The sequence below is a fragment of the Oncorhynchus gorbuscha genome, linkage group LG14, assembly GCF_021184085.1.
Source record: "Oncorhynchus gorbuscha isolate QuinsamMale2020 ecotype Even-year linkage group LG14, OgorEven_v1.0, whole genome shotgun sequence".
NCBI classification, from domain to species: Eukaryota; Metazoa; Chordata; class Actinopteri; order Salmoniformes; family Salmonidae; genus Oncorhynchus; species Oncorhynchus gorbuscha.
This window is the reverse complement of record NC_060186.1, coordinates 2,557,038-2,572,991: the sequence shown is the minus strand read 5'-3', so window position 1 is coordinate 2,572,991 and position 15,954 is coordinate 2,557,038. Positions and strand designations below refer to the sequence as shown.

At 47.2% G+C, this 15,954-nt stretch overlaps 1 protein-coding gene across 1 annotated transcript in view; it reads left to right on the top strand.

The window, feature by feature from the left end:
• Positions 1-15,954, top strand: part of LOC123995848 (rho guanine nucleotide exchange factor 39-like) — a 75,704-nt gene that overhangs the window by 22,595 nt on the left and 37,155 nt on the right. The window contains exons 4-5 of the mRNA XM_046299530.1: positions 7,086-7,206; positions 10,662-10,780. Of these exons, the coding sequence (XP_046155486.1) occupies positions 7,086-7,206; positions 10,662-10,780 (240 nt within the window). The remainder of the gene's footprint in view (positions 1-7,085; positions 7,207-10,661; positions 10,781-15,954) is intronic.

Sequence of the window (15,954 nt, the reverse complement as noted above, 5' to 3'; positions counted from 1 at the left end):
AGGTATCGTGTCTCTATCGTTGGGCGTAGTGTGTTGATGTAGAGGAACGACAACAGGCAGGTATCATGTCTCTATCGTTGGGCGTAGTGTGTTGATTTAGAGGAACGACAACAGGCAGGTATCATGTCTCTATCGTTGGGCGTAGTGTGTTGATGTAGAGGAACGACAACAAGCTGTATCGTTGGACGTAGTGTGTTGATTTAGAGAAACGACAACAGGCTGTATCGTTGGACGTAGTGTGTTGATTTAGAGAAACGACAACAGGCAGGTATCATGTCTCTTTCGTTGGGCGTAGTGTGTTGATTTAGAGGAACGACAACAGGCAGGTATCATGTCTCTATCGTTGGGCGTAGTGTGTTGATTTAGAGGAACGACAACAGGCAGGTATCATGTCTATATCGTTGGGCGTAGTGTGTTGATTTAGAGGAACGACAACAGGCAGGTATCATGTCTCTATCGTTGGGCGTAGTGTGTTGATTTAGAGGAACGACAACAGGCAGGTATCATGTCTCTATCGTTGGGCGTAGTGTGTTGATGTAGAGGAACGACAACAGGCTTTTCTGTCAGGTATCATGTCTCTATCGTTGGGCGTAGTGTGTTGATTTAGAGGAACGACAACAGGCTGTATCGTTGGGCGTAGTGTGTTGATTTAGAGGAACGACAACAGGCAGGTATCATGTCTATATCGTTGGGCGTAGTGTGTTGATTTAGAGGAACGACAACAGGCAGGTATCATGTCTCTATCGTTGGGCGTAGTGTGTTGATTTAGAGGAACGACAACAGGCAGGTATCATGTCTCTATCGTTGGGCGTAGTGTGTTGATGTAGAGAAATGACAACAGGCTTTTCTGTCAGGTATCATGTCTCTATCGTTGGGCGTAGTGTGTTGATTTAGAGGAACGACAACAGGCAGGTATCATGTCTCTATCGTTGGGCGTAGTGTGTTGATGTAGAGGAACGACAACAGGCTTTTCTGTCAGGTATCATGTCTCTATCGTTGGGCGTAGTGTGTTGATTTAGAGGAACGACAACAGGCAGGTATCATGTATCTATATCGTTGGGCGTAGTGTGTTGATGTAGAGAAATGACAACAGGCAGGTATCATGTCTCTATCGTTGGGCGTAGTGTGTTGATTTAGAGGAACGACAACAGGCAGGTATCGTGTCTCTATCGTTGGGCATAGTGGGTTGATTTAGAGGAACGACAACAGGCTTTTCTGTCAGGTATCGTGTCTCTATCGTTGGGCGTAGTGTGTTGATCTAGAGGAACGACAACAGGCAGGTATCATGTCTCTATCGTTGGGCGTAGTGTGTTGATTTAGAGGAACGACAACAGGCAGGTATCATGTCTCTATCGTTGAGCGTAGTGTGTTGATTTAGAGGAACGACAATAGGCAGGTATCATGTCTCTATCGTTGGGCGTAGTGTGTTGATTTAGAGGAACGACAACAGGCAGGTATCGTGTCTCTATCGTTGGGCGTAGAGTGTTGATGTAGAGGAACGACAACAGGCTTTTCTGTCAGGTATCATGTCTCTATCGTTGGACGTAGTGTGTTGATTTAGAGGAACGACTGTATTTAGATTCAGAGGAACAGGCTGTATCGTTGGACTGTGTGTGTGTGTGTGTGTGTGTGTGTGTGTGTGTGTGTGGTAAATGTAGGAAGGAAGATAACTCAGTTCACATCCTGTTTTTAAATTTTAAATGGACTTTCCTCCAGGGGAACAACACTGCACACTAATCAGGAATTCCACTGTAATTAAACACTAGCCGACTTCTATATTTATATATATGAATATTTAGTGTGTTGATGATCCTCCCGTTATATATATGAATATTTAGTGTGTTGATGATCCTCCAGTTATTTATAGGAATATTTAGTGTGTTGATGATCCTCCCGTTATTTATAGGAATATTTAGTGTGTTGACGATCCTCCCGTTATTTATAGGAATATTTAGTGTGTTGATGATCCTCCCGTTATATATAGGAATATTTAGTGTGTTGATGATCCTCCCGTTATTTATAGGAATATTTAGTGTGTTGATGATCCTCCCGTTATTTATAGGAATATTTAGTGTGTTGATGATCCTCCCGTTATTTATAGGAATATTTAGTGTGTTGATGATCCTCCCGTTATATATAGGAATATTTAGTGTGTTGATGATCCTCCCGTTATATATAGGAATATTTAGTGTGTTGATGATCCTCCCGTTATATATAGGAATATTTAGTGTGTTGATGATCCTCCCGTTATATATAGGAATATTTAGTGTGTTGATGATCCTCCCGTTATATATAGGAATATTTAGTGTGTTGATGATCCTCCCGTTATTTATAGGAATATTTAGTGTGTTGATGATCCTCCTGTTATTTATAGGAATATTTAGTGTGTTGATGATCCTCCCGTTATTTATAGGAATATTTAGTGTGTTGATGATCCTCCCGTTATATATAGGAATATTTAGTGTGTTGATGATCCTCCCGTTATTTATAGGAATATTTAGTGTGTTGATGATCCTCCCGTTATTTATAGGAATATTTAGTGTGTTGATGATCCTCCCGTTATTTATAGGAATATTTAGTGTGTTGATGATCCTCCCGTTATATATAGGAATATTTAGTGTGTTGATGATCCTCCCGTTATATATAGGAATATTTAGTTTGTTGATGATCCTCCCGTTATATATATGGATATTTAGTGTGATGATGATCCTCCCGTTATATATATGGATATTTAGTGTGTTGATGATCCTCCCGTTATATATAGGAATATTTAGTGTGTTGATGATCCTCCCGTTATATATATGAATATTTAGTGTGTTGATGATCCTCCCGTTATATATATGGATATTTAGTGTGATGATGATCCTCCCGTTATATATATGAATATTTAGTGTGTTGATGATCCTCCCGTTATATACATTTACATTTAAGTCATTTAGCAGACGCTCTTATCCAGAGCGACTTACAAATTGGTGCATTCACCTTATGACATCATATATGAATATTTAGTGTGTTGATGATCCTCCCGTTATATATAGGAATATTTAGTTTGTTGATGATCCTCCCGTTATATATATGAATATTTAGTGTGTTGATGATCCTCCCATTATATATATGAATATTTAGTGTGTTGATGATCCTCCCGTTATATATATGGATATTTAGTGTGATGATGATCCTCCCGTTATATATATGGATATTTAGTGTGTTGATGATCCTCCCGTTATATATATGGATATTTAGTGTGTTGATGATCCTCCCGTTATATATATGAATATTTAGTGTGTGATGATCCTCCCGTTATATATATGAATATTTAGTGTGTTGATGATCCTCCCGTTATATATATGAATATTTAGTGTGTTGATGATCCTCCCGTTATTTATAGGAATATTTAGTGTGATGATGATCCTCCCGTTATATATATGAATATTTAGTGTGTTGATGATCCTCCCGTTATATATATGGATATTTAGTGTGTTGATGATCCTCCCGTTATATATATGAATATTTAGTGTGTTGATGATCCTCCCGTTATATATATGAATATTTAGTGTGTTGATGATCCTCCCGTTATATATATGAATATTTAGTGTGTTGATGATCCTCCCGTTATATATATGAATATTTAGTGTGTTGATGATCCTCCGTGCCATTCATCATGGTTCAGGTAGTTTATGAGGAGTTGTGACCAAGACAGTGATTGTATGTAGATGGAAAAAGCTAATTATCCTCCTCCCTGTTCCACCGTAACAGACTGTAATGACCAACGCCAAAGACAGCGTCACGTCACCCAGAGGAACTAGAGCAGAATCACAAAGCTATTTGGGGAGATTGATATTCCCTCCCAGGTGTGTCTGGGGAGTTTAATGAGGATGTAATGTGGTGTGATTTGTAGTGTGATACAGATTAAACTGTATCCAGGGTGACGGAAGTGCAGAACAAGTTCTGCTTTGTTTTTGTTTTTATGTGTGTGATCAATAACTACTTCTCTATTCTCCTCCTCCCTTTCCTTTCCTCCCCCTCTCCTCCTCCCTCTCCTCTCCTTTCCTCCCCTCTCCTCCTCCCTTCCTCCCCTCTCCTCCTCCCTTCCTCCCCTCTCCTCCTCCTTTCCTTCCCCTCTCCTCCTCCCCTTCCTCCTCCTCCTTTCCTTTTCCTTCCCCTCTCCTCCTCCCCTTCCTCTTCCTCCTCTCCCCCCCCTTTGCTCCCCCTTTCCTCCTCCCTTTCCTCCTCCCTTTCCTCCTCCCTTTCCTCCTCCCTTTCCTCCTCCCCTTTCCTCCCCCCTTTCCTCCTCCCCTTTCCTCCCCCTTTCCTCCTCCCCTTTCCTCCTCCCCTTTCCTCCTCCCCTTTCCTCCTCCCCTTTCCTCCTCCCCTTTCCTCCTCCCTCTCCTCCTCCTCCCCTTTCCTCCTCCCTCTCCTCCTCCTCCCCTTTCCTCCTCCCTCTCCTCCTCCTCCCCTTTCCTCCTCCCTCTCCTCCTCCTCCCTCTCCTCCTCCTCCCCTTTCCTCCTCCCTCTCCTCCTCCTCCCCTTTCCTCCTCCCTCTCCTCCCCTTTCCTCCCCTTTCCTCCCTCTCCTCCTCCCTTTCCTTCCCTTTCCTTCCCTTTCCTCCTCCCTTCCCCACTACTCTCCCCTCCGATCTTCTCGTTCTCTTCTTCCTGACAGCCACACTATTTAATCACCCTGAAAACAGTCTGGAAGTTGTAATTTGTAGTTTTATATTTATCATAATATCCTCTGGCTGTGAGAGGAGGGAAGAAACGGAAACATGATTTTTCTTGCCCTTTGCCCTCGTTAGCCCAACTCTCCTGCTAAGTGTGTGTGTGTGTGTGTCTCTCTCCTGGCTGTGTGCCCTCGTTAGCCCAACTCTCCTGCTAAGTGTGTGTGTTTCTAGTGTGTGCGCACTTGTGTCTCCTGGCTGTGTGTGTGTGTGTGTGTGTGTGTGTCTCCTGGCTGTGTGTGTCTCCTGGCTGTCTCTGAGTCTTCTGATTACCAACAGGTCTACCCTGCTTCATTCCAATCCATTCAAATCAACTTCAGAGCTCCTTCTTTCCAGCGACGTGAGGATGTAATGTCTCTGGGAACATCATTAGACCAGCGCAGTCAGGAGTTGTAAATGTCTAATTGTTGAGCACTCTTTTTATTTGTTCATGTTATTTCTTACTGTGGTAATCAGACGGTTCTATGTGGTAGTATTTAGTGATGGGGGGAAGATCGATGCTGTTGGGGGGGGGATCGATGCTGTGGGGAAGATCGATGCTGTTGGGGGGAAGATCGATGCTGTTGGGGGAAGATCGATGCTGTTGGGGGAGATCGATGCTGTTGGGGGGGGAGATCGATGCTGTTGGGGGGGTGATCGATGCTGTGGGGGAAGATCGATGCTGTTGGGGGGGGGGATTTACATTTAAGTCATTTAGCAGACGCTCTTATCCAGAGCGACTTACAAATTGGTGCATTCACCTTATGACATCCAGTGGAACAGTCACTTTACAATAGTGCATCTAAATCTTAAAGGGGGGGTGAGAGGGATTACTTATCCTATCCTAGGTATTCCTTAAAGAGGTGGGGTTTCAGGTGTCTCCGGAAGGTGGTGATTGACTCCGCTATCCTGGCGTCGTGAGGGAGTTTGTTCCACCATTGGGGGGCCAGAGCAGCGAACAGTTTTGACTGGGCTGAGCGGGAGCTGTACTTCCTCAGTGGTAGGCAGGCGAGCAGGCCAGAGGTGGATGAACGCAGTGCCCTTGTTTGGGTGTAGGGCCTGATCAGAGCCTGGAGGTACTGAGGTGCCGTTCCCCTCACAGCTCCGTAGGCAAGCACCATGGTCTTGTAGCGGATGCGAGCTTCAACTGGAAGCCAGTGGAGAGAGCGGAGGAGCGGGGTGATGTGAGAGAACTTGGGAAGGTTGAACACCAGACGGGCTGCGGCGTTCTGGATGAGTTGCAGGGGTTTAATGGCACAGGCAGGGAGCCCAGCCAACAGCGAGTTGCAGTAATCCAGACGGGAGATGACAAGTGCCTGGATTAGGACCTGCGCCGCTTCCTGTGTGAGGCGGGGTCGTACTCTGCGGATGTTGTAGAGCATGAACCTACAGGAACGGGCCACCGCCTTGATGTTAGTTGAGAACGACAGGGTGTTGTCCAGGATCACGCCAAGGTTCTTAGCGCTCTGGGAGGAGGACACAATGGAGTTGTCAACCGTGATGGCGAGATCATGGAACGGGCAGTCCTTCCCCGGGAGGAAGAGCAGCTCCGTCTTGCCGAGGTTCAGCTTGAGGTGGTGATCCGTCATCCACACTGATATGTCTGCCAGACATGCAGAGATGCGATTCGCCACCTGGTCATCAGAAGGGGGAAAGGAGAAGATTAATTGTGTGTCGTCTGCATAGCAATGATAGGAGACACCATGTGAGGTTATGACAGAGCCAAGTGACTTGGTGTATAGCGAGAATAGGAGAGGGCCTAGAACAGAGCCCTGGGGGACACCAGTGGTGAGAGCGCGTGGTGAGGAGACAGATTCTCGCCGCGCCACCTGGTAGGAGCGACCTGTCAGGTAGGACGCAATCCAAGCGTGGGCCGCGCCGGAGATGCCCAACTCGGAGAGGGTGGAGAGGAGAGATCGATGCTGTGGGGGAAGATCGATGCTGAAATGGGGGGGGATCGATGCTGTGGGGAAGATTGATGCTGTTGGGGGTGGGGTTAGTGGGGAAGATCGATGCTGATGGGGGGGTTGATGCTGATGGGGGGGATCGATGTTGTTACATATCACAATATTATTTTGGACGATATTATAATGATATGGATTTGGCGTCCGATTGATAGCGCTAGTCGACTACACCGACTAGACCTAATCGGATTGCCGTGTAGAATCGGATCGCCGTGTAGAATCGGATTTACATATCGTATCGGCATCTAAGTATTGTGAGAATATCGTACTGTGATGTCCATTGCTATATTTCTAGGGCTGGGTATTTCCAGGGACGATACGATATTCCCAGAATACTTAGTTGCCAATACTATATTGTGATTATCTTACATGAGGATGTGTTGTCGATGCTGATCACCATTGTTAATTGTCTCTCTGCTCTGCAGGACGTTGTTGGTCCGTCTGGAGAACGGGGACTTCGGCCGTGGATTTGATGACTTCTGTCCTTACCTCCACCACTACGTTACCTACGTAGACAACATCCAGAACGCCAACAGGGTCCTGGCGGTAAGAACACTTCTTATTGTATTGTTGTGAACAACAACTCTCATAACCCTGTGAGGTTCTGTGTTCGGTAAGAACACCACTTCTTATTGTATTGTTGTGAACAACAACTCTCGGAACCCTGTGAGGTTCTGTGTTCGGTAAGAACACCACTTGTTGTATTGTTGTGAACAACAACTCTCAGAACCCTGTGAGGTTCCGTGTTCCGGTAAGAACACCACTTCTTATTGTATTGTTGTGAACAACAACTCTCAGAACCCTGTGAGGTTCTGTGTTCCGGTAAGAACTTTGGGCGCCCTTTTCATCCGGACGTGAAAATACTGCCCCCTAGCCCGACGAGGTTATTAAGACGGAAAGCTATTTCACAAATTAACTTTTTTAAGAAGACACACCTGTTAATTGAAATACATTCCAGGTGACTACCTCATGAAGCTGGTTGAGAGAATGCCAAGTGTGGAAAGCTGTCAAAGCAAAGGGTGGCTACTGAGAAGAATCTCAAATATAAAATAGATTTAGATGTATTTATTTGTTACACTTGTTTGGTTACGACATGATTCCATATGTGTTATTTCATAGTTTAGTTGTCTTCACTATTATTCTACAATATAGAAGCAAGTAATAAAAACTCTTGAGTGAGTAGGTTGCAAATCGATGGCAGGACTTGAAAATGGTTGCCTAGCGATGATCAACAACCAATTTGACAGAGCTTGGATCATTTTTTAAAAAGAATAATGGGCTAATATGATCTGGTATTGTGTGTTGGTGGGTGTGTAAATCCATGTTTAATTCAGACTATAACAACAACACGATGTGGAATAAGTCAAGGGGTATGAATACTTTCGGAAGGCCCTGTTTAATCACCTCGGCCTAAGTGATGCACCTCCGTTAGCATGCTAACGAGTCTCCTAACACGCTAATAACACACAGCCCCATGTTTCAGCAATTACAGGCGTGTTAGCAAAGTAGACCCGGTGGAAGAATCAATTCCAACTCCCCTCCTCTGTCCCTAATCAATGAGATCAGTCAATGGTCTCTCTGCAGACAGACTCATCCTTCCTCTTAACCAAGACATTCATATCACTGCGGCTGTCGGCTCCGTGCAGGATTAACCACAGGCGTAACCAACCACAGGTAACTAGGATGCTAGGTAGGTAGAGATGCAGTGGCTCTTCAGTAAGTAGTATTTTAGTTTAGCTCCATAGTGTTGCTAGCTCTGTAGCAGTGTTAGCTCTGTAGCAGTGTTAGCTCTGTAGCAGTGTTAGCTCTGTAGCAGTGTTAGCTCCGTAGCAGTGTTAGCTCCGTAGCAGTGTTAGCTCCGTAGCGACGTTAGCTCCGTAGCGACGTTAGCGCCGTAGCGACGTTAGCGCCATAGCGACAGACGGGGCGGCCTCGCGGACAGACCAACCAGACCAGACAGACAGGGGCGCAGTAGAGAGATGGAGATATGTGTGGTGAGACTGGCTGCTGTTACAGTTGTTCTGATTTGCCCTTTCAGAAGTGTTTTTGATGTTCACAGCAGCTGACCCTAGTTGGAGGGAGTTAACATGCCCTCGATTTACAAACTGTCCTTCGGCATGTTCTGTTCTGAGTGGCTGAGAAGTTATCTCTATCCAACTCTTCAGTCTCCTCTGTTTAGTGGAGGACCTCAGGGTGATACTAGTGGAGGACCTCAGGGTGATACTAGTGGAGGACCTCAGGGTGATGTTAGTGGAGGACCTCAGGGTGGTGTTAGTGGAGGACCTCAGGGTGATACTAGTGGAGGACCTCGGGGTGATACTAGTGGAGGACCTCGGGGTGATGTTAGTGGAGGACCTCGGGGTGATGTTAGTGGGGGGCCTCGGGGTGATGTTAGTGGAGGACCTCGGGGTGATGTTAGTGGAGGACCTCGGGGTGATACTAGTGGAGGACCTCGGGGTGATGTTAGTGGGGGACTCGGGGTGATGTTAGTGGGGGACTCGGGGTGATGTTAGTGGGGGACCTCGGGGTGATGTTAGTGGGGGCCTCGGGGTGATGTTAGTGGGGGCCTCGGGGTGATGTTAGTGGGGGGCCTCGGGGTGATGTTAGTGGGGGACCTCGGGGTGATGTTAGTGGGGACATGCCCTCGGGGTGATGTTAGTGGGGGACCTCGGGGTGATGTTAGTGGGGGACCTCGGGGTGATGTTAGTGGAGGACCTCGGGGTGATACTAGTGGAGGACCTCGGGGTGATACTAGTGGAGGACCTCGGGGTGATGTTAGTGGGGGACCTCGGGGTGATGTTAGTGGGGACCTCGGGGTGATGTTAGTGGGGACCTCGGGGTGATGTTAGTGGGGGACCTCGGGGTGATGTTAGTGGGGGCCTCGGGGTGATGTTAGTGGAGGACCTCGGGGTGATGTTAGTGGAGGACCTCGGGGTGATGTTAGTGGAGGACCTCGGGGTGATACTAGTGGAGGACCTCGGGGTGATACTAGTGGAGGACCTCGGGGTGATGTTAGTGGGGGGCCTCGGGGTGATGTTAGTGGGGGGCCTCGGGGTGATGTTAGTGGGGGACCTCGGGGTGATGTTAGTGGGGGACCTCTGGGTGATGTTAGTGGGGGACCTCGGGGTGATGTTAGTGGGGGACCTCGGGGTGATGTTAGTGGGGGACCTCGGGGTGATGTTAGTGGGGGACCTCGGGGTGATACTAGTGGGGACCTCGGGGTGATACTAGTGGGGGACCTCGGGGTGATGTTAGTGGGGACCTCGGGGTGATGTTAGTGGAGGACCTCGGGGTGATGTTGGCGGGGGCTTCGGGGAGATGTTGGCGGGGGCCTCGGGGTGATGTTGGCGGGGGCCTCGGGGTGATGTTGGCGGGGGCCTCGGGGTGATGTTGGCGGGGGCCTCGGGGTGATGTTGGCGGGGGCCTCGGGGTGATGTTGGCGGGGGCCTCGGGGTGATGTTGGCGGGGGCCTCGGGGTGATGTTGGCGGGGGCCTCGGGGTGATGTTGGCGGGGGCCTCGGGGTGATGTTGGCGGGGGGCCTCGGGGTGATGTTGGCGGGGGCCTCGGGGTGATGTTGGCGGGGGCCTCGGGGTGATGTTGGCGGGGGCCTCGGGGTGATGTTGGCGGGGGCCTCGGGGTGATGTTGGCGGGGGCCTCGGGGTGATGTTGGCGGGGGCCTCGGGGTGATGTTGGCGGGGGCCTCGGGGTGATGTTGGCGGGGGCCTCGGGGTGATGTTGGCGGGGGCCTCGGGGTGATGTTGGCGGGGGCCTCGGGGTGATGTTGGCGGGGGCCTCGGGGTGATGTTGGCGGGGGCCTCGGGGTGATGTTGGCGGGGGGCCTCGGGGTGATGTTGGCGGGGGGCCTCGGGGTGATGTTGGCGGGGGGCCTCGGGGTGATGTTAGCGGTGTCTGATCTCTGTCCAACTCTTCGGTCTCCTCTGTTTAGTGGAGGACTTATGGTGATACTAAATGGTGTCTGTTGTCTGTTGTCTGTCCTCAGCTCCAGGTAAAGAAGAACAAAGCCTTTAGAAGGTTTAAGAAGCTCCAGGAGTCCAGACCAGAGTTCCTCAACTGTAAACTAGAGGACCTCCTCCCACTGCCCATACAGCGCATCCAACAGTATGTTACTGTTTCCATACACCTTATACACCCCATCTAACAGTATGTTACTCTGTTTCTATACACCCCATCTAACAGTATGTTACTCTGTTTCTATACACCCCATCTAACAGTATGTTACTCTGTTTCTATACACCCCATCTAACAGTATGTTACTCTGTTTCTATACACCCCATCTAACAGTATGTTACTCTGTTTCCATACACCCCATCTAACAGTATGTTACTCTGTTTCCATACACCTTATACACCCCATCTAACAGTATGTTACTCTGTTTCTATACACCCCATCTAACAGTATGTTACTCTGTTTCTATACACCCCATCTAACAGTATGTTACTCTGTTTCTATACACCCCATCTAACAGTATGTTACTCTGTTTCTATACACCCCATCTAACAGTATGTTACTCTGTTTCCATACACCTTATACACCCCATCTAACAGTATGTTACTCTGTTTCTATGCACCCCATCTAACAGTATGTTACTCTGTTTCTATACACCTTATACACCCCATCTAACAGTATGTTACTCTGTTTCCATACACCCCATCTAACAGTATGTTACTCTGTTTCCATACACCTTATACACCCCATCTAACAGTATGTTACTCTGTTTCTATACACCCCATCTAACAGTATGTTACTCTGTTTCTATACACCCCATCTAACAGTATGTTACTCTGTTTCCATACACCTTATACACCCCATCTAACAGTATGTTACTCTGTTTCCGTACACCCCATCTAACAGTATGTTACTCTGTTTTTATACACCTTATACACCCCATCTAACAGTATGTTACTCTGTTTCCGTACACCCCATCTAACAGTATGTTACTCTGTTTCTATACACCCCATCTAACAGTATGTTACTCTGTTTCCATGCACCCCATCTAACAGTATGTTACTCTGTTTCCGTACACCTTATACACCCCATCTAACAGTATGTTACTCTGTTTCCATACACCTTATACACCCCATCTAACAGTATGTTACTCTGTTTCCGTACACCTTATACACCCCATCTAACAGTATGTTACTCTGTTTCCATACACCTTATACACCCCATCTAACAGTATGTTACTCTGTTTCCATACACCTTATACACCCCATCTAACAGTATGTTACTCTGTTTCCATACACCTTATACACCCCATCTAACAGTATGTTACTCTGTTTCCATACACCTTATACACCCCATCTAACAGTATGTTACTCTGTTTCCATACACCTTATGCACCCCATCTAACAGTATGTTACTCTGTTTCCGTACACCTTATACACCCCATCTAACAGTATGTTACTCTGTTTCCATACACCTTATACACCCCATCTAACAGTATGTTACTCTGTTTCCATACACCTTATACACCCCATCTAACAGTATGTTACTCTGTTTCCATACACCCCATCTAACAGTATGTTACTCTGTTTCCATACACCTTATACACCCCATCTAACAGTATGTTACTCTGTTTTCCGTACACCTTATACACCCCATCTAACAGTATGTTACTCTGTTTCCGTACACCTTATACACCCCATCTAACAGTATGTTACTCTGTTTTTTTTATACACCCCATCGTTCTAAACCACCAACTACTGTAAAACAACTACTCCATCCAACAATACCTGCTTTCATTTCATCCAACCACTTTCCAACTAGTTGATACAGAGGTAATACTGGTTGGTTGTCATGTGATGTCGGTTCCACTGACCCAGTAGTTTGGACTTTTTTTGTTTTTTTGATTGGCGCTTGACAAAGTTCTCCATTTCCTGCTCTGAACCATGTGACTTCCTGAAGGTGTTGGTGGGAACGTTCCCGAGTGGGTAACAGAACAGTGTGTGTGTTGAGAGGGTAGTGTTTGCGTACTGTAAACACCACCCTAGACGACCCCTGTAGTGTCACGCTTCTCATGCCTGACTTCTCCTTTTCCTGTTGTTGTTGTTGTTGTTGTGGTTGTTGTGGTTGTTGTGGTTGTTGTGGTTGTTGTGGTTGTTGTGGTTGTTGTGGTTGTTGTGGTTGTTGTGGTTGTTGTGGTTGTTGTGTTTGTTGTTGTTGTTGTTGTTGTGGTTGTTGTGGTTGTTGTTGTTGTGGTTGTGGTTGTGGTTGTGGTTGTGGTTGTGGTTGTTGTTGTTGTTGTTGTGGTTGTTGTGGTTGTGGTTGTTGTTGTTGTGGTTGTTGTTGTTGTTGTTCCTGTTGTTCCTGTTGTTTAGCTGCGATTACAGACGTGGTTATTATTCGATGTAGCGCCTGTTGGTAAAACTTTGACACACACACATACATACACACACAGACACACACACACACACTCTCAGACTGTCACAGATCTGCCACAATCCCCTACTGACGTCAGTCCATCTTCGGATGAGTTTCGTGTCCCACTATTCTCTTCGTGCGTCTTGTGACCCCCCCCCCAAATGCAGGCTGCAGGACTGACAGACTTAACCCTGGGACAATGGCAATAGATTCACCTTGTGCCCCCCCCCCCCCCCCCCACCAGCAGACATTTTGAGGTTGCAGGACTGACAGACTTAACCCTGGGACAATGGCAATAGATTCACCTTGTGCTCTTCCTCCGCGAAACTCTCGGAGACTCCAGGGACCTCTCGTAATAGTACAATGATGTTAGGTGACTCCGCAAACGCACACACACACACACACACACACACACGTTCACGCGTGAACGAACGCACACAGAGCTCTCCCTCCTTTCTGGTAATGGCAGGAAATGGATGCCACTTATGGCTGTTGGACGATGATTGATGGTGAGTGTGGCTGAAGTGCTGGATACTTAAGGAGATGGGGGGGGGTTGTGGAGTGGGGGGGGGGGGGGGGGGTTGTGGAGTGGGGGGTTGGGGGGTTGTGGAGTGGTTGGGGGGGGTTGTGGAGTGGTTGGGGGGGGGGGTTGTGGAGTGGTTGTGGGGGGTTGTGGAGTGGGGGGGGGGGTTGTGGAGTGGTGGGGGGGGGGGGGGTTGTGGAGTGGTTGGGGGGTTGTGGAGTGGGGGGGGGGGGGGGGTTGTGGAGTGGAGGGGGGGGGGGGGTGTGGAGTGGTTGTGGGGGGGGGTTGTGGAGTGGTTGTGGGGGGAGAGGGAATAAAATCATTGCCTTTTATTAAGTGGCGTTTACTGTCTGGATCTGGCCTGGATCCCAAATGGCACCCTATTCCCCTGTATAGTGCAGCGTTAGGGCCCCATTGGGCTCTGGTCAAACGTAGTGCACTATGTAGGGAATACAGGGCCGTTTGGGAGGTGGATCTTGGCTGGCTGAAAGCGGCCCTTCTCTTTCCGTCCTCTCTCCCCAGAGATGACAGCGATGGGTTCTGGAGTTGACTGGGGCTGTGTGTGTGACGGTGAACAGCTCCTCTGTGCTCTCTCGGTCTGTGTTACCCATGTTATTGTGTCCGTAATGGGGATGTAGCATGTCAACGTGAAGGCCGGTGGCAACTGGAGGATTCCTGAATCCACAATGGCTCTGAGTTGGGGGCCATTTTGTGCCTGAGGGAATGTTAACCTGGTGGTGAAGAGGATGAGAGCAGTACGGACAGAACATGAGGAAGGCTGCGGGCTCCTGAACATCGAGGGGAGGGAAACTAAGACCTAGCCTTTAGATTGGGCAACCAATGACCACACTCGCTTCAGTCCTCCTTTATGTGAACGATGGATTTAAAAAATGATTTGGTATAGCGTGCGTTGTGATAGGACAAGGTGTTATATTGTGCGTTGTGATAGGACAAGGTGTTATATTGTGCGTTGTGATAGGACAAGGTGTTATATTGTGCGTTGTGATAGGACAAGATGTTATATCGTGCGTTGTGATAGGACAAGATGTTATATTGTGCGTTGTGATAGGACAAGATGTTATATTGTGCGTTGTGATAGGACAAGATGTTATATCATGTGTTGTGATAGGACGTGATGGTATATCGTGTGTTGTGATAGGACGTGATGGTATATCATGCGTTGTGATGGTATATCATGAGTTGTGATGGTATATCATGTGTTGTGATAGGACGTGATGGTATATCATGTGTTGTGATGGTATATCATGAGTTGTGATAGGACGTGATGGTATATCATGTGTTGTGATAGGACGTGATGGTATATCGTGTGTTGTGATAGGACGTGATGGTATATCATGCGTTGTGATAGGACGTGATGGTATATCATGAGTTGTGATAGGACGTGATGGTATATCATGTGTTGTGATAGGACGTGATGGTATATCATGAGTTGTGATAGGACGTGATGGTATATCATGAGTTGTGATAGGACGTGATGGTATATCATGTGTTGTGATGGTATATCATGTGTTGTGATAGGACGTGATGGTATATCATGTGTTGTGATGGTATATCATGAGTTGTGATAGGACGTGATGGTATATCATGTGTTGTGATAGGACGTGATGGTATATCATGAGTTGTGATAGGACGTGATGGTATATCATGTGTTGTGATGGTATATCATGTGTTGTGATAGGACGTGATGGTATATCATGTGTTGTGATGGTATATCATGCATTGTGATGGTATATCATGAGTTGTGATAGGACGTGATGGTATATCGTGCGTTGTGATAGGACGTGATGGTATATCTTGTGTTGCGATAGAACGTGATGGTATATCATGAGTTGTGATAGGACGTGATGGTATATCGTGCGTTGTGATGGTATATCATGTGTTGTGATAGGACGTGATGGTATATTGTGCGTTGTGATGGTATATCATGTGTTGTGATGGTATATCATGAGTTGTGATAGGACGTGATGGTATATCGTGCGTTGTGATAGGACGTGATGGTATATCGTGCGTTGTGATAGGACGTGATGGTATATCTTGTGTTGCGATAGGACGTGATGGTATATCATGAGTTGTGATGGTATATCATGTGTTGTGATAGGACGTGATGGTATATCATGCGTTGTGATGGTATATTATGTGTTGCGATAGGACGTGATGGTATATCGTGCATTGTGATGGTATATCATGCGTTGTGATAGGACGTGATGGTATATCTTGTGTTGTGATAGGACGTGATGGCATATCATGAGTTGTGATAGGACGTGATGGTATATCATGTGTTGTGATGGTATATCATGTATTGTGATGGTATATCATGTGTTGTGATAGGACGTGATGGTATATCGTGCGTTGTGATGGTATATCATGC